The sequence below is a fragment of the Lutjanus erythropterus genome, chromosome 13 (assembly GCF_056507025.1).
Source record: "Lutjanus erythropterus isolate fLutEry1 chromosome 13, fLutEry1.hap2, whole genome shotgun sequence".
In the NCBI taxonomy this organism is placed as follows: domain Eukaryota; kingdom Metazoa; phylum Chordata; class Actinopteri; order Lutjaniformes; family Lutjanidae; genus Lutjanus; species Lutjanus erythropterus.
The window spans coordinates 21,834,373-21,856,668 of NC_139329.1; the positions used below are offsets into that span (position 1 = coordinate 21,834,373).

Below are 22,296 nucleotides of genomic sequence, written 5' to 3' on the forward strand. Positions count from 1 at the left end.
TAATACTAGTCCTCTACAAAAACAAAAAATCCAGGAAGTCTTACTTGACTTATGCAGACAACCACACAGAAAAAAACACTAAGGCACGCTGTCTTCTGGTCTGATGACCCTGATGACGACGTAGACACGTAGGTCTGCCTTTGCTTGAAGAATTGACTTTTCCTGCAGTTTCGTCAGAAGACAGAGTGCCTTAGTGTTTTTTTTTCTTGTGGTTGTCTGCATGACTCAAGTAAGATTTCCTGGATTTTGTCTTTTTGTACTTTTTATCTGCCTCACTAAAGAGCACCTGTCAGACAAGCCATCTGAGCCATGCAGCGCTTCCATCTCCCATTACAATGCTGATCTTGTGTTTGGTATTTTGAATACATAGCCACACACAGGGAAAGAAGTTAAGGTTTTTATGTTATTTGTAAAATTTTATTTCTTTTCCTGGTGTGACTTTTTGTCAATGTTCTGCTTTTTTTATTTTGTTTAACTATAATGCACTAATTACAGATAATCATTTTAATTTTTTAAATTATTTTGGCTCAGTAGTTTGGGTGGGGTTGGAATTTTCTTCTCACTGCTGGCTGTGTGATGCCAACAAATTATTCTTACCTTAGTTCATGTTTTTCTTACCCACATTGACTTAACATAAGCTCTCAAAAATTAGGTATGGAACCCTGCAAGCGATGGTACCTGTGTTTCTGTTTAACAAGAGGAAGTATTAAATGTTTAAAATGGAATTGTTTTCCTTTTTTTTGCATTTCATTACATTTGAAGGTAGCTTTTGCTAGAAAGCTCTGCTTTTTTCAAATCTTGGTGTACACAAAACTTAAAATTGTACCACACGTTAAACATGAATTTAATAAACTAAAATGTAGAATATGAGGCACTTCATTGCATTTCATTATGTAGATGTACCTGATAAAGTGAACAGAGAGTGAACCTCCTCATTTTGTACCTCAACAAATCTCTCAAATTATTTTTTGGTTTGCCACAGGATTCGTCCTCAGCTGGCCAGGGAGAAGATAGAGGGATGTCACATCTGTACGTATGTGATGCCCGGGGAGCCTCAGGTGATCCTGGGCAAAGACAAAGCCTTCACCTATGACTACATGTTCGACATGGACTCCCAGCAGGATTCCATCTACACCACCTGCACCGAGAAGCTGATCGAGGGCTGCTTCGAGGGCTACAACGCCACCATCTTTGCATACGGACAGGCAAGTCTTTGTCCTCTGTATCACAGCTGCAGCACTGACGGTGCTTTATTGCTGGGTGGATGCAGGGAAATGGTGATATGGTGAAGGGGGTGTTTGAGAGGTGGACAGTGTTGACATTTGGGTAAAAGGAGACCAGAGGAGACTAGACTGGAAATCAAACCTCTGTGACCTTGTGTTTTAAAGGAATAGTTTGACATTTTAGGAAAATACACTTACTCGCTTTCTTGCTCTAAGTTAGATGGTTAGAAGGACCCATGTTTACCTCATGTCAGTACACTTGATATGAAGATACAGCCAGGCGGTGATAGTTTAGCTTAGTGTAAAGACTGAAAATGGGAAAACAGCTAGCCTGTCTCTGTCTGTAGATAAAATAAAATAAAATCTGTCTTTTTGCACAGACATTAATAGGTTCAGTTCCTGATTTCAATGTGCATGACTTTATGTCAGTTTAATTTATTTTGCCCATTTTTTGTCTCAGGGAGCTTTACAGTCTATGTAGCCCCCCCTGATTTGGAAGAGAAAAAACAACCACAGCAATAAAAGGAAGGAGAGGCCTCAGGAGGAGCAACAGAGGAGGGGGATTATTCGTCTTTCAAGATGAATAAATATGCAATGAGTATACACAGAAGAGGCAGTTGTAGAATTACAACAGAGCAGTGAATCTTAACTAGTGGTACTTCTTCAATTGTCAGGGGGTGTGTAGAAAGATTTGTGGAGCCAATTAGGGAGAATGAGTTGAATATGTCACCTTGGGCTTTGGAAAAATCTTATGGTCTTTTTTCAATTTTCAAACATTTAATAGATCAAAAGCTAAACTTGGAAAATAATCTGCTAATTAATGGATACCAAGAGTAATCTTAAATTGCAGCCCTACTCAGTTACTCCCTCTTCTCCTCCACCTCCCTCTTTTTTTCCATCACCAAGTTCACCACATGGAAATAACATGCAAGTTTGGGCCTCACAAGTCCTCCTCCTCCTCCTCCCCTTCACCTCCCTTGCTGCTTAGGTTGCCGTGGCGACATAGCTCCCGCTGTATGGCACGCACACGATTAAAAAGTGAAGTCAACTGCACGCACACCTTTTAGACAGCTATACATCTTTAATGTATGTCCATATTAACCCATATCTCCCCAGTAACTGCTGCTGTCACTGCTGGCCTACTTCTGAAAACACGTTCACATTCTCACACACACACACACACACACACACACACACACACACACACACACACACACTCACTGTGGCTGGTTTGGCCTGGATCAGACCTGTTTGCCTCTGTGGCTTTACAGGGACTAATCTAGATTTAGACCGACCCACTCGGCTGCATCACAAGAACTGTGCCCGGTTGTGTTGCAGATATAAACAGACTGTAATGATGTAGAGAGCAAATTTTGTGTCTTATATCAAAATGACTTTGATATCAGCTGTGTGTCATTTTAAGCGAAAAACTGGGGGATTCTGGTTTCTTCCTTTTGCAAAAACATAACATGCTTAAATGTTAACATGTCTACTCAGTGTTCTAAGATGCAAACAGTCAGTTTAAAAATTGTGAAGGAAAACTCTCTCCTACCACAGGTATAGCCCCTAGGTAAATGCAATGATTCGTGTCTATCTCTAGGGGATGTCAAAGGGCATTCTGGGAAACGTAGGAAATCAAAAATCACATTAAAATAAAATTTATAAACTTAGCGTAAAAGTAAGTAAATTAAAACACAACATGACAGATTGCAAAGATAATTATAGTTCTTTAGTTGTATAAGGTGATGTACAAAATGTACTTTACAGGGCAGAAGTGACATAAACTACATGGTCAAATGTATGTGGACATTTCTGTCCCTCCTCAGGCTCTTTTTTCAGGGCTCAGACTAGGACCCCTAGTACCAGATGAGGGACATCTTAATGCATAAAATGATTTTGTAGGCAACAGTCTTGATCCAATGTTAAGAAAATAGTTTGGCGAAGGATTTATAATGCACATAAAGAAACGATTCCCCCAGTCTTGATCTCAGCCTCATCCAAAACCTTTGGGATGAACTGGAATTGAATCTTATCACCAACATTAGTGACCAATCTCATTTTTTTTTACTTGCATTCTTCAGTCAGCCTTCACTTGTGACATCACATGAGGCCTGTGGAGCCACAAAATTACAATTAATGTTAAACAAGTAAACCAACCTGACGGTTTTTTTTCCAAGCTTTAGAAACAAAGTTAGCCAGCTTATAAACATTAAAGTTAAATAACCTTTTAATTCTGTCTTCATCAACTTTTTTTTTAGTTTTTCCACATATGCAGTATGGTTCCTTAAGGCCTGTAAACAGACTTTGATGTATGAAATCGGTGAATTTCCCTTTTAAAGAAAAGCTGTGATCATCCTGAGCTTTTACATTTTATTGATTCATTTTTGATTCTTTTGTATGACAGACGGGTTCAGGGAAGACCTACACCATGGGGACGGGCTTTGACGTCAACATCGTAGACGAGGAGCTGGGTATCATCCCCCGCGCCGTCCACCACCTCTTCAAGGGCATCGAGGAGCGCCGACAGGCCGCCCAGGAGCAGGGACGCCCTGTTCCAGAATTTAAAATCAACGCCCAATTCCTTGAGGTAAATATCCAGCTTCACCGCATCATTAATAATGGTTTCTTATTTCACCTGCTCCTGGAAGCTTTTAGTTGTAAACTAAATAAAACAAATAAGTATAACGTCTTTGTCACTAGCTTTGGGGCGAGCTTTACAGAGATGTCATGGGTCAGGCTTATATTGTTGACACCGCTCGTTTAACAAGCTCTGACACCAGCCCTCCATCATTTGAAAACATCCACACTGACAATTGAACTGCAGCAGCTGTCATCGGGGGGTTACGAGGTGCTGGGGGGGATGGTGGTGGTGTCTCAGTCTGGATGGGAAGAGTTAACAGGAATGATGTGAGGAGACAGTTGTGCCGGTCCATCACACTGTGACAGTGTTCAGATTCCTGGAGAAGACCTGGAACTGAAGTCGTGGCCAAGAAATGTGGATATCATGCACAAAAATCAAACATAAAGCAGATAGTGATCATTTTAAATATGAGTCTCCAACATACTATTCATAATCTTTAAATTTCACCTCTTTTGCATGGCAGTTATTCCCCAGATTGTCAAGTGAAGAGGCAAAAAGCTTTTTTCTTCAAACAGCATCCAGAGGAATTCAGACGAAGTCTTGAAGGAGTAGCAGATGTTTTCGGGTAAATAAAAGCTGCAGAGAAGATGAAATCAGTCTCTAAAGAAATGAGATCAGTCACTGCAGTTTTTACAGATTCTTTATTTAGCAGTCAGGGAGAAAACTTTGTGCTTTTGGTGGTGGATGATGACGATTGACTGAGAGGATATATTTAATCAGGGCAAATATCACCCAAAAACAAACCCGGCCTTTATCTTTTTCTTGGACTATGTACATCACACTGGATTATTAGAGAGGCACTGAAACATTTCTTACATCCTGAGTCAGATCACTTTGATAATTACTCTTGCACTTAACAGATAGATAAGTGTTTTTAAAACATTTTAGTGTGGAAATCAGCAAAGGGGTAATTTCCACTGGGAAATGCAATATTTAGGTATGTGTTTGGAGAATGGACGCTGGAAATTTCAATGGGGAAATTGTGACTTTGGAAGGCAGCAGTTGTCCTCTTTATTGGTGTCCACTTTTAAATTTACAAACCTTTTTTAATCAAAAATAGGTTTTAGTTGTTTGCCTTGCTTCTTTGCTTTGGTTCTTTCATTGCTCCTAAAAGCAATTCAAGATAGTGTTTTCCTGGTCTGAAATTCTCCAAAAGCCTTCAAATATTCTGTGAATTTAGGTTATAGATGTATCAACCTGGTAAATTTTTGTGTGTTTTGGCTTCCTGTAGCTTTATAATGAGGAAGTTCTGGACCTGTTTGACTCTACACGAGACATGAAGCAGAAATCTCACATTAAGATCCACGAGGATGCCAACGGGGGAATCTACACAGTCGGAGTGACCACACGGACTGTGTGCTCTGCAGCTGAGGTAAAGGACATCAGCATCTTGTCTAGTGTAATTGCATTTGTTAATGGAATAAAGTTTGAATATGCTCGAGCGACTATTGATACGGATGTGCCTGATTATTAAACTAAGGTGAGTCTTTGAACAGGACTTCAGGGTGAACTTTGTGTGTGTGGGTCAGTTTTCATCGGGCAGCGCTGGTTTCATGTTGATGATTTATCAGAGATTAAGATTTGTTTTAAATTAGTGTTGCATATTTTTCACATTTCATTTTCATTTTTACTTATGTTGACGTTTTTTTTTCTATATTATTAAAAGTAGATATGGTCATTCAACATAATGAACAGAGGAACACTGCTAAGTTATGAATTGCTTAAAGGAAGCTTCTTATTAGAAAATCGACTTTTATCAATACCTGCAGATACACTATGTCAACAAAGAGGTAAAAAAAAATCACATGCTGCATTTTATTGTTTATTCAATCTTAAAACACACCTAACTTTGTATATGAAACCAAAAAAACAACAAAGTGTGTCAGTTCACAAATCTGAGAGAATTTAGTTGGAAAAGCCTCATAAGGTTCTTTACTACGCCCTCTCAGAAATCCCATTAGGATGGCAACTCCCTAGTTTGTTGGAGAAACTGTGGATACTTAAATGCAAATCATGTTTTCTGGGATTTCCTCCCTATTCAAGACTTTTGCAGAGGATACATGGTGTCTTACAAAATATTTTCAGATGTCATGTGCCCCTGGAGAGTAAGAACACGTCTTTTGGACTTTTTGGAAATGGTTCTGACAAGAGAGTGCAACTTTAAATACATGGATGGACATTACAATGGACAATTATAAAAATTGGCATTATTTGTCTCATGCTGGGAAAAATGGGTTGATTATGTAACACGCTGTAATGAAAGACAGGCTTTATTTTTACAGATACATGATGGAAATGATCACTCCTGAACTGTACATATTTTCACTGTTTTTATTATTATTTTCACTTGTGTTTATTACATTAATCTCAAAGTTGGGCATTCAGTCAAACATCGATGGATGATGTATATGAATATAATATTTGAAATGCACTTTATGTAAAAGGGTTTGCCATATGTCATTGAAAAAAAAAAATAGGATGGACAACAGATACCAATAAGATAAGATGCATGATTTAATATTCCATATATCTGACCAAACCAAGATTTATTTATTCATTCATTTTTTTCTAGCAGTTCATCAAAAAAAAACTTTTTTTTAGAGCATTTTCCTTAAGAATTCAAATTAAATGCTTTGACATAGCAGCAACAACAACAACAACAACAAATTAGATGTAATTATAGCTGATATTTATTGGCTATAATCTTATTATGAGAATTATAAATTGACATACATTTCTCATTTATTATGTATTTTTAATTTAAATGAACCACCACATGGCCTTTACAAACGTATTTTCATTCATTTATTATTCATATATTATTCATTTCTGCACTGATGTTTACTTTTATGATACTGCAGAGTATTTTTTTTCTTACAGCTGTATCACAGTGTGTTCAACCAGTGGGTTAATATTTAAAGCTCTTTCTCTGCCTGTTCAGATGATGCAGTGCCTGAAGCTGGGCGCTCTGTCTCGCACCACAGCCAGCACTCAGATGAATGTCCAGAGCTCTCGATCTCACGCCATCTTCACCATCCACCTGTGCCAAGTTCGCGTCTGTGCCTCTGACAATGTTAGTGCGGTCTCAGTACTATTTGAAAATGACAAGAATACTACAGCTGCACAGTGCTGTGAAGCTAACTAGTTTTTGTGTGTGTTATTGTCATGCAGCAAGATAATGAGACTGATAACAAAGTCTCCAACGGAAACTCTGAGATGGACGAGTACGAGACGCTGACAGCCAAATTTCACTTTGTGGACCTTGCTGGTTCTGAGAGGCTGAAGAGGACCGGAGCGACGGGCGATCGAGCCAAAGAGGGCATCTCCATCAACTGTGGACTGGTGAGTGTCTCCTTCCTCTGTGTCCCCTCAGCAGGATTTGTAAAGTCACTCAGTGGTGCAGAGAAGCCAGAGCCACTGCTATTCTGGGGTGTGACTGCCATCTAGTGGCAAAATTTCATAACTGTTCATCCTGCAGGAAACATAATGCACAGAGGAAGAACAAAAATATGTAAACATTTTACATTTGAAGCTACAAGAGGCATCATTTACTGGATAAAATTCTTTTTAACATAATGTCTGCTGTTTTACTCAGCAACATGCACAGGCTTCCTTATGGAGCTCAGTCAGGACTTCATGTTCCATTCAGGTGCACCTCGTGAACTCAGAAATCTATTCTTGAATGGTCACGAAGGTTGTTTAAAGCTGGAAATTTTCTATTTTTTTCTTTTTACTTGCCTTTGTTGAAATGCACAGGCCTACATCTGTCATTACGTTCTTATTATTTCATTACAGCTGTTTTTATAATTTGATGCTAAAATTATGACAATATCCCAAGTTGTTTTATACTTTATACATAATATACAGTGCTGTTAAGATATATGCATAGTTCAAATAATAATGATACACGATAAATAAAAAGGTTCAGATAGACAGCACAGTCAATACTGAGGTGAAAGTCGTGATTTCCTCCACCATACTGAGAACCTGAATTCAAAGATCCTTATTTGGATAATGATCCAAAAAGAAAAGCCATGGAATAACTACCCTGTTTATGTGATGATGAATATGTTCATTTATTGTATATTATTTGTCAGACTGTACATTTAAATATGCCTCTCCTCTTTGCCTCCCTCTCTGTCGCTGCAGCTCGCTCTGGGGAATGTAATCAGTGCTTTGGGTGACCGAGGCAAGCGGGCCTCACATGTGCCTTACAGAGACTCCAAACTCACTCGACTTCTGCAGGACTCATTAGGAGGAAACAGGTTGGTGGACTGAACTGATGTCACCATTTTTCCCCAAACTAACATTCCTTTAATTTCCCCATCTTGGTGGTCAAAATTTTCTAATTTTTAATCAGCAAACCAAATTTCTATAACCAAAACTGGAATTCAACCACACAACTTGATATTGAGAATTTAGATTCACATATCCAAAACAGTCAGAGGAATATACAGTGTTTGACAGCATTGCATGCCAACTATTGATTATCATCCATTAGTTAGAACAGAAAGAATATTCATGAGAAAATAACCATTTTGAACATTTATTTATTTTATTAATTAAATAGACAAATAGTAGACCAAAATCCAAATCAAAATACACATCAGCTTACATGCTTTACAGTGGTTTTGCTTTGCTTGCTGTTTGAATATGACTCATATTTTTTAAATCTACCATACATGAAACACATGGTTACACACACTTATCAAAATGTATGTCAGTCTTTGTCCAGATTGTGCAGCTGCACCAAACATTAATAAATATCCACCTCCTTATCTCAGCCAAACAGTGATGATTGCGTGCATCAGCCCATCTGACCGTGACTTCATGGAGACACTGAACACATTAAAGTACGCCAACCGAGCCCGCAACATCAAGAACAAGGTGATGGTGAACCAGGACAAGGCCAGCCAGCAGATCAGCGCTCTGAGGACAGAGATCGCTCGATTGCAGATGGAGCTGATGGAGTACAAAACAGTAAGGACAGAGGAGGAGTTCAAAGGGGGCTGTGTTGAAAAAAAATTAATTAATAGTGAAAATAACCAGGGACTATTTCATGTCAAAGGGAAAAAAAACATTTTTAAGAGTCCTCTGTACTGCCTCCTTGCAGGGTAAGCGCATGGCAGGTGAGGACGGCGTGGAGAGCTTCAGTGACATGTTCCACGAGAACTCCATGCTGCAGACGGAGAACAGCAACCTGAGGGTGAGAGTGAAAGCCATGCAAGAGACCATCGATGCACAGAGGGCGCGGCTCACCCAGCTGCTCAGTGACCAGGCCAACCAGGCCCTTGCCAAAGCGGGTAGGTTCAAACCTACACATTCATAAAGCCTTTTGAGTATTGGTAAATAAGTATTTGTTATTACATTTAATCATTTTTTCTCTGTCTTTGTTGTAATTTGCAAAATTCTGCAAAGTCATAGTGAAAAGCTGTTTCATTCTTTCCCCTCTTCAATGATCTTGTTTCTCTTCCAGGTGAAGGTGGCACTGAAGAAATTGGAAACATGATTCAAGGTTACATCAAAGAGATTGAAGACCTCAGGTAAGCAACTTTGACTGTAGATTATTTTCATGTACACAAATTCCATTCAGCATACTTATTCTACAGGGTATAATAGTAATACTTGATTGTAATCTATACTGTATTTTTGTTAGTTTGTGCATGAACATTATTTTTATTAACATAAATCGATACAAGTCCTGATGATGAATGCAACTCAGACTGTGAATATTGAATATTACTGCAAATTATTATTTTTTTCAAAGGTTTAGTACTTAATGTTTTTGTTTTCTTACATGTTCCTGGAGCTGCTTTACCATCTTTTCTTCTGGCTTCTTTATTTATTTTTTGCATTAAATTGTGGGACAGTAGTGTCCTTCAAGACCACACTTAAAAATCAAGAGAATTTTGTTTTGTTATTACTTAACTTACTTTTACTTTTAGTATGTGAATGCACTGCTCACGCAAAACTTGCTTAGTATGTAGTATGTTGTGTGGAATTGGAACACAATAGGGGCTGTTTGTTTCTTTGTTTATCCTATTTATCACAATGCCCTTCTTTTTTTTTTGCCCAGTAGAGTTCTGCAGGGGTGATGTATTTTTGCAGGCTGACACAGATGTTAACATTGCTCTTGTTCCTTCCCCAAAAAGCAGATGGATTTTTTTTTTTTATTTTAATTTTGGATTTATACAGAGTTTATGGTACTTTCATGTTTTATTAAGCAAGATTATCTTCACAGATGAACACAAATTTTAGGATTTTTTAAGAGTAAATGCAATCACCAAAAAGAAAAGATAATGTTAGGCCATAAACAAACTTCGAGCTGAGAGAACCATAGGTGCAAATATGTTAACTCATTTCCAGGTTTTAGGAATCATTCCTGCTGCACTCTATACTGGACATACAAAGGTGTACTCAGCCCCGTTGTTGATTATGATCTCCACCTCTCAGATTACTTTGAAGTTTATGATAACTTGAAAACAAACCTTACAGATGTGTTTAACTGTAAATAGTTCCTACACATTGATTTAACCTGCACTAATTGCCAGAGAAGTGGGTATGAGAAAGGAGAAACATAACACATTTTCAAAAACAAGATTAATGAGTAACTTTAGATTCTAAAACTCAAAAATATTGACCGCAGTGAGACATGGAAGTGCATGAGTGAAAGGTGGCGTAAAAGTTGGTCCACATAATAACACAAAAAGTTAGAAAACATGGTGTATTTTCAAACTCTGCCCTGGATCTTATGTGTGTTCCTCTTCTTTGATTTCTCCCTCAGAGCCAAACTCCTGGAGAGCGAGTCAGCAAATGAGCATTTGAGGAAGAATCTGTCTCGTGCCTCAAATCGTCAGTCGTTCTACGGAGGACCCGGCTCCTTCTCCTCCACGTCGCTGGCCCCCGAGAAGGAGACGTCTGACATTATTGAACTTGCCAAGAAAGACCTGGAGAAACTGAAGAAACGAGAAAAAAAGAAGAAGAAAAGGTAATAAGATCTTTGTAGACATGCTGTCAAATTTGATCTAGCTTGGCTGTTTTTGATTTGATGTGTTGTTGCAGGTGTTCATACATACGTACATTTCAAACTGGAATGGCACTTTGTTTGCATTGCATTTGCATTTTGTGATTTAGTCCTAAAACATTCAAAGGTTTTCAAAGGCATGTCAGTGAATTCTTTAAACAGAGGTCAGTTTGACTTGTTATATATTTTAACAAGAAATATGGCAACAGTTAAAGATTTTATTCACTGAAAGATGCATATTTAAAGGTCTATGGACTTTTAGTCCTTAGTGTAGCTAATAGATGCTTAAATAATTTCTGTGCTGTTTTTATTATTTATTCATTTATAGACAATTAATAGAGGGTTATTATTTGAAGTGCGGTCGTATGAGGTAAGTACAATAGAAAGTCGGCAAGTCCCCAGTTTGAAGAAGCAGCAGGAGTGCCAGTGTACGAAATTAAACAGTGTGCTGCTGTAGACAGGGTCAGCCAGACCCCTTTATTAAAAACAATAATTTGATCTTGCAGTAGACAGGAGTTGCTGGTCGTCCGCTGCCTCGATCTGTAATTGGGCCACGTCAAGGTTTTAAAGGGATCTCCGAAGTTGCTAATAACACAAACAAACAGACAGATTTGATTGATTTTAGGTGGATAAAGTACATTTTGCTTCTCACCCTGTCCAAAGCAGTACCTTGCTTAACTTTCCACACCAGTGTTCCTGCTGCTTCTCCATACTGGGGGCATGCCAGCCACCATCTACTTTAGGTAATGCACTGACTATGGTTAAATACATCATACAACCCCACTTCAAAAAATTTGAGTTATACCTTTATTAAGAAATATGGCAGCAGTTGAAGATTTTGTTCACTGGAATGTGCCTCTTTTAAGGCTTGTGGACGTTCAGTCATGAGTAACTGATGAACTCATAGATGCTCTAATAATTTGTGCCGTTTTATTGATTTAATTTAGACATGAAACAAATAATATCATACAAATTTAATCTGTGTAATGTAAATTAATAATGTGACAATATTCTAGTGCAGATAAACATAAGAATTTCAATGAAGATGAGAAATCTGTGGTTCAGAGGCTCCAGGTTGAAAATAATCACAGTTGTGGGGGACTTTAGTCGGGGATTAAAGGTGGGATATTCAGTGCAGAGCTTCCTCTGACCATTCTGTCCTCCATTCTTCCTTCCTCCGTTCATCTCTTGCTTCCTTCTCTCGTTTGACCCTTCACCCCTCCCTGAAGACTCCAGCAGCTGTTGGAGGAGAGAGAGAGGGAGGAAAGGGAGGAGGTGGTGGAAGAGGTTGAGGACGCCAGGTTTGTCAGAGCTTCCACCCTCCTGTTGCCATTCCCTTCCTTTGCTTCCCCCTAATTCAGCATTTTATTTTACTTTTTATTTATTTTGGGCAGGTATTTCCCCACCTGGAGCCAGACTTGCTACCATAGAAGCACTTCCCTTTCATAAAACACTATTTTTACTCCGTAATAAGACCTTATCTCTCTTTAGATCTCCTGTGTGTGAACCCCTTTGCTCATTCATTGTCCCATCACGCTACATCCTTGCCTTCTATTGCATTTTTTATATTTTTACTGACTTTAGGATGGGTATTAAATAAATCCTGCAACTAGAAAGAGTGTATTCTGAGAGATTTTGAACAGAAGGTCAAAACTCAGTCTAGGTCTGTTGCTTTAATTAAAACATTCCTTTCAGATTATTAGTGTTGAAGGTTCCAAAAATGTGTTGAAAGTCCCTTAAGGTTAAGCACACAGGCAGCCTTAAAGGGTAACTTTAATATTTTTCAACCTCAGCCCTATTTTCCCATGCTTTTGTGACTAATGGGGACAACACTTTTTAAAATTGATCTAGTTTTGAGGGAGACTGTTGGAGACGGCAGAAACAAAACTAAGCTGCAGCGTAATCTCTCCAGGCAGCTGTGCAACATCAAAGTATGTTCACTAAAAGTGCTTGTATTTGCCACTGACAGGCTCAAATTGTAATTCCAAGTGTCTGACAACATAATGGAAAGAGATCAACCTTTTTCTAAAGAGTTAGGAGCATTTTATTTAACCAGAAAATGCTGATTTATCGCTCTGGCCAAACTAACAAGACTCCCATTGCAAAACTGTAATTTTAAATTCATCATCCTCTTTCAACTCAACAGAAACAAAATTAAACTTACCACAAACCAGTTGTCTTTCCACTCTTCCAACAATCACCAGCTGTTTTGTTGGACAAAATAAACCCTTAGTTAGATGTGAAAATATTCTGGCTGTACACATCTTTCTTCTTCTCGCTTTTTTCCCAATATTTTTACAACCAGTGCTGTGAATTAAGGGTTTATTTCAGCCAGATTTGATAACAGTGGACAAATTGACCCAGGTAGTTTTGGTGAGTTTTATTTTGTTTTATGTTGTGTCTGAATGAAGATGTCAATGACAGTATTAAAATTAGTTTTGCAGAGCAAGTCAGGTTAGATTGGCAAGAGCAATAAAATTACTGTTGCTGGTTAAATTAAACATATCTTACTCTTCAAAAAGATTTATTTCTGCAGCGATCCTTTCCATAATATTGTCAGATACTTAACATAACAATCCCAGCCTGTCAGTAGCAAAAACAAGCATTTTTAGTGCAAGGAATGTTTCACGGACCGTCTCCCTCAGTACTGGACTAATTTCCAAAATGGTTGTCCCCATTAGTCACTCAAAACAAAAACATGGAAAACTAATGTCTAGGCTGAAAATATCATAGTTGCCCTTTAAATGTTTTAAAACACTGGATGATAAATTCCTCTTTTCACTGTATTAATCTTTGTTTTTTGTTTTGGTCAGTTATCCAGATGATTTTGTGTGAAGCGCCACCTAAACACTGCTAACCCTCTTGCTTGGATAAAACATTTATCCAACAGATCTGCTTCATGGACTTGATTCACAATTATTTATTTGTTTGTTTATTTTGCTCTGCATATTCCTTCCATGTTTTTTTTGTTTTGTTTTGTTCAGACTCTGATGAGATGCCTCCCTCCTTTAAAAGAAAACACACTGTTTTTTCTACAAACAAGCTCATGAAAATGGAGTCATTTCTGTGCTTCGCTTTATAGGTCACCATGTCAAGAGATAAGGCTTTCCATTTATGTTTCATGCAAACAAGGTATTTTCCCATAAAAAAAGACAAACATATATCACATGAAATGAAATTGTGAACAGTTGTTCACAGTGGTTAAGGCCATTAAAAAGCTTGTTTGCCCAAAAGACAGTGTAATTCCTTGATGAGATCTATGCATTATATAATTTGCAAAACCTAAGCTGTGCCAACTATAAAAACTAAATAATATCCTTATTACCCACAGAAATAAAATATGCCTCTGTTTTACATGTGTGTTATGGTACCTGTGGAGGTGTACCAAGTGCACCGTGTGTTCTGCTCAGAAAACATTCATGGCACAGTCACAGAGGATAAACCAATGAGGTTTTTTGTTCTAAACCACGTCTCGATGTTTCAGTGCCAACAAGGAGGAAGTTCCTGACAATGAGCAGGAAAAGGGCACAGAAAAGGAAATGACAGAGCGAGTCAGCGAGGATGCAGAAATGGTACGAGTGGCTGCCTCTGGTTTCATCATGGTTACATTGACTAGTTCTCTCAGGTATTAAATTATTCGTATGTTGTCTCGTAGGAGGTCCAGGAAGGCAGTGACCATGAGGAAGGAGAAGAGGAAGAGGAGGAGGAGGAAGAGGAGATGGATGTGGAGGAGAGCTCTGATGATTCTGACTCCGAGTCAGATGAAAAAGGTATGAGGGATGTCGTCTGGTCTCTTACTTTTTCACCTTAAATGGCTAGTGATTCTCCACAAGGGGGAGCTGTTCAATCACTGACAGACCAGTTTTACCAATACCAGCCTGCATCACATGGAACTGTGGTGCAGAAAATATTCAGATGATTTACTTCAGTAAAAGTTATGCATTGAAAATGTTATCTAATCAAAGTATGAAAGTATAATCAAGAAAATGTATTTACAGTATTAAAAGTACTTAATGCAGATAAGTGTCCCCTGCAACTCTTCTACTATTATATATGATATCATTAGATTATTATTACTCATGCATTAATGTAAAAGCAGGATTTTACTGCTGTAGTTGATTGAGGTGGAGTTCATTTTAAATTTTATTGGCCTTTATTGAATTAATGAAGTTAAAGTTACTTTTATAAAGTTGCTTTGTCCAATCTCTGTTTTAAATGTGTTTTTTTAATTGTTCTAAAAAGAAGGAATAGATCCTATAAAATACCATAAAATGAAGACGTAAAAGAAGTACAACCACAGTTTTCCTTTTCTAGCTACGATGCAAATCTGCTTGGTTATATCAGGGTTCAGGTGTCTTCCTGAGGAACACACCAACACTTACAGATGCTTTTACAACCCAGTAACACTTGTCATGAACAGAAAGCAACATATGGCTGACATTTTTAAATGGTAATGAGATGTTTACAAACTTAAATAGTAAAGTAAAAGAGTAAAATGTACTGAGGCAAACAACAGAGGGCCAGCAGCTGAATCCAAATAATCAAATAATCAATTCACTAAATGTTGAGTCAAGACTTTTACTGTAAGGATGTAAACACGTTTATGAAGCATTGATTTGCAACATGATGCTTCATATGATTTACGTTTAAAAAACAAAACAAAACACAACAAACAAATTCAAAGCATATGGGGATCAGGAGCTAAAAAGAATGGCATATAATGGCATTTATCAAAGGCAGTAACATTCGTCTGTCTAACTCAAAGTCACTTTGAACATCATCATTGTGAATACTTAATCTGATCCTGTGTCCAACAGAGAACTTCCAGGCCGATCTGGCCAACATCACCTGTGAGATCGCCATCAAGCAGAAGCTGATCGACGAGCTGGAGAACAGCCAGCGGCGCCTGCACACGCTCAAACAGCAGTACGAACAGAAGCTGATGATGCTCCAGTGCAAGATCAGGGACACCCAGCTGGAGCGGGACCGTGTCCTCCAAAACATGAGTAAGACAAGGACACCAGAGGGCGGGGGGGGGGGGGGTCATGTATCACACTGCGCTGTACGAACACTCTTCACATCATTTATCCACTCACGGTCAGGCAGCTTGGATAAAAACATCCACCAAAAGACATTTTGATCAGTTTATTTCAGTCTTAAAGCAGAGTTTATTTAAACTCTTGCTTGTCATACTTGTATTTGGAAGAATTTATATCTTAGCCTACACGTTTGATCTCACGTTTTGTTCTGTAGTAATAAAAAACACTGCAGAACCAGATACTTCAGAGAATCCTTTAAAGTAATGTTCGTGTTCTCTGACAGCAGTCAGACGATGACCGTTACATTTATATTTATCAGCACTAGTGGATCAAAGCATTGTCTGATGAAAACTTTAAAAGAAAAGCGTTTTCAGCTTGTCTAATTTAAAAAGAAACTTTTTTGACAACTGCAGATAAATGCTTTTGACTGTATAAACCATTAGAGAAAATATCTTTATATCTGCAAGATAATGGGAAATGTTGCATACAGTATGAAACCCCTGCAGTAAAAGTGATTTAGTAAAGTTTTTATGATATTCTTGCATTCTGTCTTTTTGTGGCTGTATGTGATCAGTTTTCTATCATTTTTGTGTTCCATATTTTTCAGGTTCAGTAGAAAGCGGCACAGAGGACAAAGCTCGTAAGATAAAGGCTGAATATGAGAAGAAGCTGAGCGTCATGAATAAGGAGCTTCAGAAGCTCCACTCGGCTCAGAAGGAGCACGCTCGCCTGCTGAAGAACCAATCACAGTACGAGAAACAGCTGAAGAAGCTCCAGATGGATGTGGCGGAAATGAAGAAGACAAAAGTATGATTTGTTAAAGTAGTCGTGATAATGCTATATAATAATGCTTCTGGTGGAAGTTTGAGTTCTCTCTGACTGCTGTGTCTTTTTTTTCTATTATTTTTTAGCGTGTTACCCATTGAGGATTTTTGTGTTTTAGAATTAAGTATGTCTGGAAGAATTTGCTTCCTTTGGGATTAATTTAAAATTGACCATAATCCACTAGTGGATCAAGATGGATCAGCAAACAGATCAACTTGGAGACATCACTTTGGGCTGGGGGAAACTGTGCTGAGCTTTTTTCACAATTTTTTTTCACATTTTATAGAATAAACAGTTAATCGTGGAATTAATTGTCAGATCAATCAGAAGTAATTGTGCAGGCAGTCCTCAACTATGTTTCCTGTACATTTCCATTTGACTATCCATATGTTATTTAATTATTATGTGAACCTTAACAACCAGATATTGGACTTGCTCATTTGATATTTGTGTGTATAATATAAATATTTTTGATTTGATTGCTCCAGGTCCGTCTCATGAAGCAGATGAAGGAGCAGCAGGAGAAGAACAGGATGAACGAGTCTCGCAGAAACCGAGAAATCGCCTCCTTAAAGAAAGACCAGCGCAGGCAAGAGGTCAGTGTTCATCTTAATTGTCTTTTGCTTTCAGTTGCCTTCAGTCACATCTTCATAAATCTGTACAATGAGTTTAAACATGTTTTATTGTGTATAAAACATGTATTTGTATTTGTGTTGCAGCACCAGCTTAAGTTGTTGGAGGCTCAGAAAAGGCAGCAGGAGCTCATTCTGAGGAGAAAGACTGAAGAGGTGAGCAGCGGCAGCAGAAAAACACGTTTTCACAGAGAGTATAGATACATAATGTATTGCAGGAATACTTGTGATACATTATGTATGCAGAAATGCATGCTGAATGCTTTTAGTGTTCACTCTTTTTTGCCGTGTTTGCCATGTGTGTCAGGTGACAGCTCTGAGGAGGCAGGCCAGGCCCACCTCAGGAAAGGTCGTCAGGAAAATTAATCTCCCAGAACCAGTCCAGGACTCTCAACACAGACCTCCATCTGGGCGCATGTACTCCTCCGGCAACACAGCTCCCAATGGCACTCGGTGAGTCTGTGTGTGAATAGGTGTGTTCATGCACATAAATGTTTCCAGACAGGCAAGTAAGGAAAGCTGCTAAATCCTCTAAATCTCTAAAATGTGACATAAATCTCTCTTTGCATTTATTACGTTGGATTTTTATCACATAATTCTGCATCAGGAATCAATGCAGACTCCTTGTTAACCAGCTAATTTGTTTCATCCCTGAATGTGCTTAAAGGATAAATCATTATTGGTGTGTGTGCAGGTCTTCCTACAGACGTACAGTCGGTGTTTACTCCACCAGAGTCGCACGTAATAAATGGCAGTGTCTGGAGCGACGGATCTCTGATGTCATCATGCAGAGGATGACCATCTCCAACATGGAGGCTGACATGAACCGCCTCCTCAAGGTAAAGCTACAGCTGTACATTATTATGTCGATGTCTTCATCTGTCAGTTCCAGGACCAAAGAAGAATCAGGACTTCAGTGTTGTGCAAGTTCACATTTCACAGCTGCTAGCTCAAAGTTCAGTTTACACAAATTAAAATGAATTAGTTCATTCTCTTTTAGTGCTTTCATGCACAACACTGGACCAAGATGTTATTGGTGTAAAACCTTAAATGGGGTTAGAAATGGTAATACCCCTGCCTGTCAGGTGCCCTCAAACAAAGCTCTTAACTGTCACCCTGCTCTGGTGCAGCTTCTTGTTTGTGGAAACAGTGGAAAACATGCTCTTGGCCAGACTGAGATTGTAATAAATGTGACTCTTTATGACACTTCCATTACCAAAATGGCAACAAAAGGATATAAGAAGTTTAAAACCTCATCCTGCACACGATATATTATTAGGTATTCTGCTTTTGCAGAAAACATTTGAGCACTCTGTGACTCAGTTGTGAGTAATTTTACACAAAATTCTCTGCTGAATCCAAATGGTCTGGCGTTAGAGAGGCTTGAGACGCAGATGTCCGTGAGGGGGCTGTTGACATGTTTGTGTCATATTCTCAGCCTATAATGTTCGGCCAGTAAGAACTCAGAGGTTGTTTTGAGGCTTGTTGTTGGACGACTCAGCATCATAAGTAGGCAGCACAATCAAAAATAAAGCTCCCCATAACTTTGGGATGAGGGAATCTCAACATTCGCCATGTAAAAATAATCAGAAATAACTTCAGGAGCAGAAATCATTTAAAACAGTTTTCTTACAATTCAGTGTGTTTGTGTCTCCTAGCAACGAGAGGAGCTGACCAAACGTAAAGAGAAGGTCATCAGGAAGAGGGACCGGCTGGTCAGGGAGGGGCCAGACGCAGAGAAGGCGGTGCTTCCCCTTAATGAGGAAGTGGATGCATTGACGGCCAACATCGACTACATCAACGACAGTATTGCAGACTGTCAGGCCAACATCATGCAGATGGAAGAAACCAAGGTGAGACAGGCTAAAAGTTAAATATTGTAATACAGGACGTTTGAAAATTGCTGGTTAAATGGATTCGATAAAACAGATGAGAAGTGACAAGATAAATGTGAATGAGCTTTATCTCATTATCTACTAGTTTTGAACTCAGAGCAGCTGAAGGGGAGTTTTTAATTGTCCATGTTTTATGTGATAAAGGGTGTTTTAGTAAGTATTCACAGACAAGGAGAGTTTCAGAGAATTTAGTTCTTCAAAAAAAATCTTTAAAAGGTGTATGAATGCACACTGGTTTTTTTTCTTTCCAGGAGGAAGGCGACACAGTGGACGTCTCTGCTGTGGTTGGTTCCTGCACTCTGACAGAAGCTCGTTTTCTGTTGGATCACTTCATGTCAATGGCTATCAACAAGGTACCGGCCCTAATCATAGTGTTGATCAGGACTAACACAACGAAAATGCAACCATTGTTTGTGTTTATGTATGCTTTACAACATGAACTAGAGGGCAAAGGATTCTTCTTAAGGCAATTTTATTTTTTAACATCAACCTGGTTAGGGATTGCTCGTCTCTACAGGCAGATATCTGATATGACTGCAGAATCTGTTGGCAAGAGACAAGATTTTTGTTTGTTTCTGTGTGTATATATTTATATATAGTCATTTCACCATATAGCGTGATGTGGCTGTGACTTTGAGATGAACAGTGAATAACACGTCGTGCATTGTCTGCGGTTGGACATCCTCAGGGTCTCCAGGCAGCCCAGAGGGAGTCTCAGGTGAAGGTGATGGAGGGCCGGCTGAAGCAGACAGAGATCACCAGTGCCACACAGAACCAGCTGCTCTTTCACATGCTGAAGGAGAAGGCCGAGTTCAACCCGGAGCTGGACGCCCTGCTGGGGAACGCCCTGCAAGGTAACAACAGTTTTTGTTTGGGTTGAGATGGAAGTGGAGATGAGGACCCAAAATACCGACCAGAGCACTGATTTAACCCCCACTTACCTCCTGGAAGTGTCGTTAATATCATGTCAAATAAACCTGGGATTCAGATTTTATTCTGGAATAATGATACTGTTTCTCTTCTAAGAGTCAGTTCTGTTTAAAATGTAAATTTGATACTAATTATGTCTTTACACACGTCTGTTTAAGTATTTGGCCTTTCAGGAGGTGGGCTGGGTTGCTGGTCAGTTGCATGATGGGGCCTATTGACATGCTCTTGCCTGTTGCTTTCTGCTGAATAGAAGCTGGCATCTCAAGATATTATAGATATCAAGTTATTATAATTCTAAAATATTAGCATTTTACAGGATACAGATTTGATTTTACAGTAATTTACAACAAAACTCCTATACCTCTTTGTGTTGCAAATGTATTTTTGTCAGCCTCTGTTCAGTAGGATGCTTTTTTTATGGTAGCTGCACTTTATTTTCTTTTGTTTGTTTGTTTTTTAGAATTTCGGGGGACTGTGTTTTTGATTTGTGCATTGCCTTTTTCTGTTCCCCCATGTTTTTCTTTTTTTGTTTTCTTATGTTTTTACAGAGCTAGGTAACATCCCGCCTGGTAAGTGAAACCATACTAGACTCTTATCTGTGTTATGAATGCATGGTTCCTTCCCTTTGCACTTTGGAAACTAACGGAACATAACATGGACAGGTGCATGAGGTGCAATGCAACCAGGCTTCCCTCCATCTGTCTGCTGACCCTCTCCCTTCTCTTTCCCTCATCTGGATACACTCTTCCTCCTCCTCCTTCTCCTCCTCCTCCTGGCTCACCATGTGCTACAGCCTCCATGCTTTAGCACCCTGCTAACCCCAAACCCTTCCACAGGAACCAAACAACATGGATATTATAGCTCTGTCGGACCCTGTAGGTCAGCTGATCCCATCGGAAGCAGCGGACTAATGATTCCTCATGCACCTCCACCTTGTTCTCTCATATCGGGTCCTTTACCTTTGCCCCAAGTCGCCCACACATCTTTCTCTGTAACCCTCCACACCTGACTGCTCTCTGACCTCTCACCCTTTTTCAACCCATCTGACCCTGTTGAGCTCAGTGAGGACCGAGTTTCTGTTTGTCGACAAAACAGCATGGCGCTGCGCTGACATCGCCCCCATCTGCTTCACTTGTTCATCTTTTCTACATCCATTTTGCGCAGCTATTTAAGAAAAAAGTTCAGAGCATTAACACTTCACCCTTTATTGAAAGAGAGCAACAAGATAAATTACGTAGACTCAGGGAAGGTGTACTTGCTAAAAACATTTTAGAATAAGCAGTCATCTCAGTCTTACTGATCAAAATGATTGCTGCTAACCTCTAATTATTTATTGATTTAATTTGACAGAAAATGGAGATGATAGCAGCAGTGATGAGTCTGCCCAGAGCCCCTCTGCAGAGGGAAAGTAAGTTTATTTTATTTTGTCATGTTATGTGATGTTACATAATTTTACATTATGTCACGTGACATCATGATGTGTCATATGTGGTTCAATATCATGTTATGTCATGTAGAGTTATGTTGTGGTATACATTATGTTGTGCTGACTTATGCTGTGCTGTTAGTTACATTACATTTATGTTATAGTTTTGTTTGTGTTTGTTGTGTTAACAGAAATGTTGTGTTGGATTTTTTTTCTGTATGTTGCTTTTGATGTCTTCATGTTTTGTTTATCATGTGTTGCATGTATGTTGTATAATGTGTCAAAGCTTATATTTTATGTTCTATTCATGATTGTAAATGGGCTGCAATTAGTCCTGTGCTTTTCATACTGGGGTTCGCTGACCAACAGGGGTCCTTAAGTGGGTTGTAATGGGTCTTCAGGAAAAGGATGAGAATATGTTAATTTTTATCACATTTTTTGAAGTTGACAACAACAACAACAACAACAACAACAACAACAACAACAACAATGGAAGAAATAACAGTGGATATTTCGATTGATTGTAGTTTATAGTGATCCTAGGCTGCCATGCAAGAAGCCAGCCTGCTCATCATCATCTCTTCATCAGACACTCACACAATCACTCACTCAAATTGGGGTGCGCTATCTTGTCCAGGCACACCAGGGTCGGGCATCAAAC

At 38.9% G+C, this 22,296-nt stretch overlaps 1 protein-coding gene across 5 annotated transcripts in view; it reads left to right on the forward strand.

Annotated features, from left to right (window-relative positions):
• Positions 1 to 22,296, forward strand: part of kif21a (kinesin family member 21A) — a 70,804-nt gene that overhangs the window by 28,546 nt on the left and 19,962 nt on the right. For 4 of the 5 annotated variants that reach the window (XM_084733338.1, XM_084733334.1, XM_084733335.1 and 1 more), the window contains exons 2-25: positions 983 to 1,205; positions 3,628 to 3,810; positions 5,096 to 5,236; positions 6,806 to 6,937; positions 7,036 to 7,206; positions 8,014 to 8,129; positions 8,649 to 8,844; positions 8,978 to 9,167; positions 9,341 to 9,407; positions 10,649 to 10,852; positions 12,118 to 12,189; positions 14,373 to 14,460; positions 14,544 to 14,658; positions 15,706 to 15,894; positions 16,535 to 16,734; positions 17,241 to 17,348; positions 17,472 to 17,540; positions 17,692 to 17,837; positions 18,079 to 18,223; positions 19,043 to 19,237; positions 19,531 to 19,632; positions 19,968 to 20,133; positions 20,758 to 20,778; positions 21,560 to 21,617. In XM_084733338.1, coding sequence (XP_084589464.1) covers positions 983 to 1,205; positions 3,628 to 3,810; positions 5,096 to 5,236; positions 6,806 to 6,937; positions 7,036 to 7,206; positions 8,014 to 8,129; positions 8,649 to 8,844; positions 8,978 to 9,167; positions 9,341 to 9,407; positions 10,649 to 10,852; positions 12,118 to 12,189; positions 14,373 to 14,460; positions 14,544 to 14,658; positions 15,706 to 15,894; positions 16,535 to 16,734; positions 17,241 to 17,348; positions 17,472 to 17,540; positions 17,692 to 17,837; positions 18,079 to 18,223; positions 19,043 to 19,237; positions 19,531 to 19,632; positions 19,968 to 20,133; positions 20,758 to 20,778; positions 21,560 to 21,617 — 3,297 coding nt within the window. The remainder of the gene's footprint in view (positions 1 to 982; positions 1,206 to 3,627; positions 3,811 to 5,095; positions 5,237 to 6,805; positions 6,938 to 7,035; positions 7,207 to 8,013; positions 8,130 to 8,648; positions 8,845 to 8,977; positions 9,168 to 9,340; positions 9,408 to 10,648; positions 10,853 to 12,117; positions 12,190 to 14,372; positions 14,461 to 14,543; positions 14,659 to 15,705; positions 15,895 to 16,534; positions 16,735 to 17,240; positions 17,349 to 17,471; positions 17,541 to 17,691; positions 17,838 to 18,078; positions 18,224 to 19,042; positions 19,238 to 19,530; positions 19,633 to 19,967; positions 20,134 to 20,757; positions 20,779 to 21,559; positions 21,618 to 22,296) is intronic. The other variant, XM_084733336.1, reaches the window with a different exon arrangement.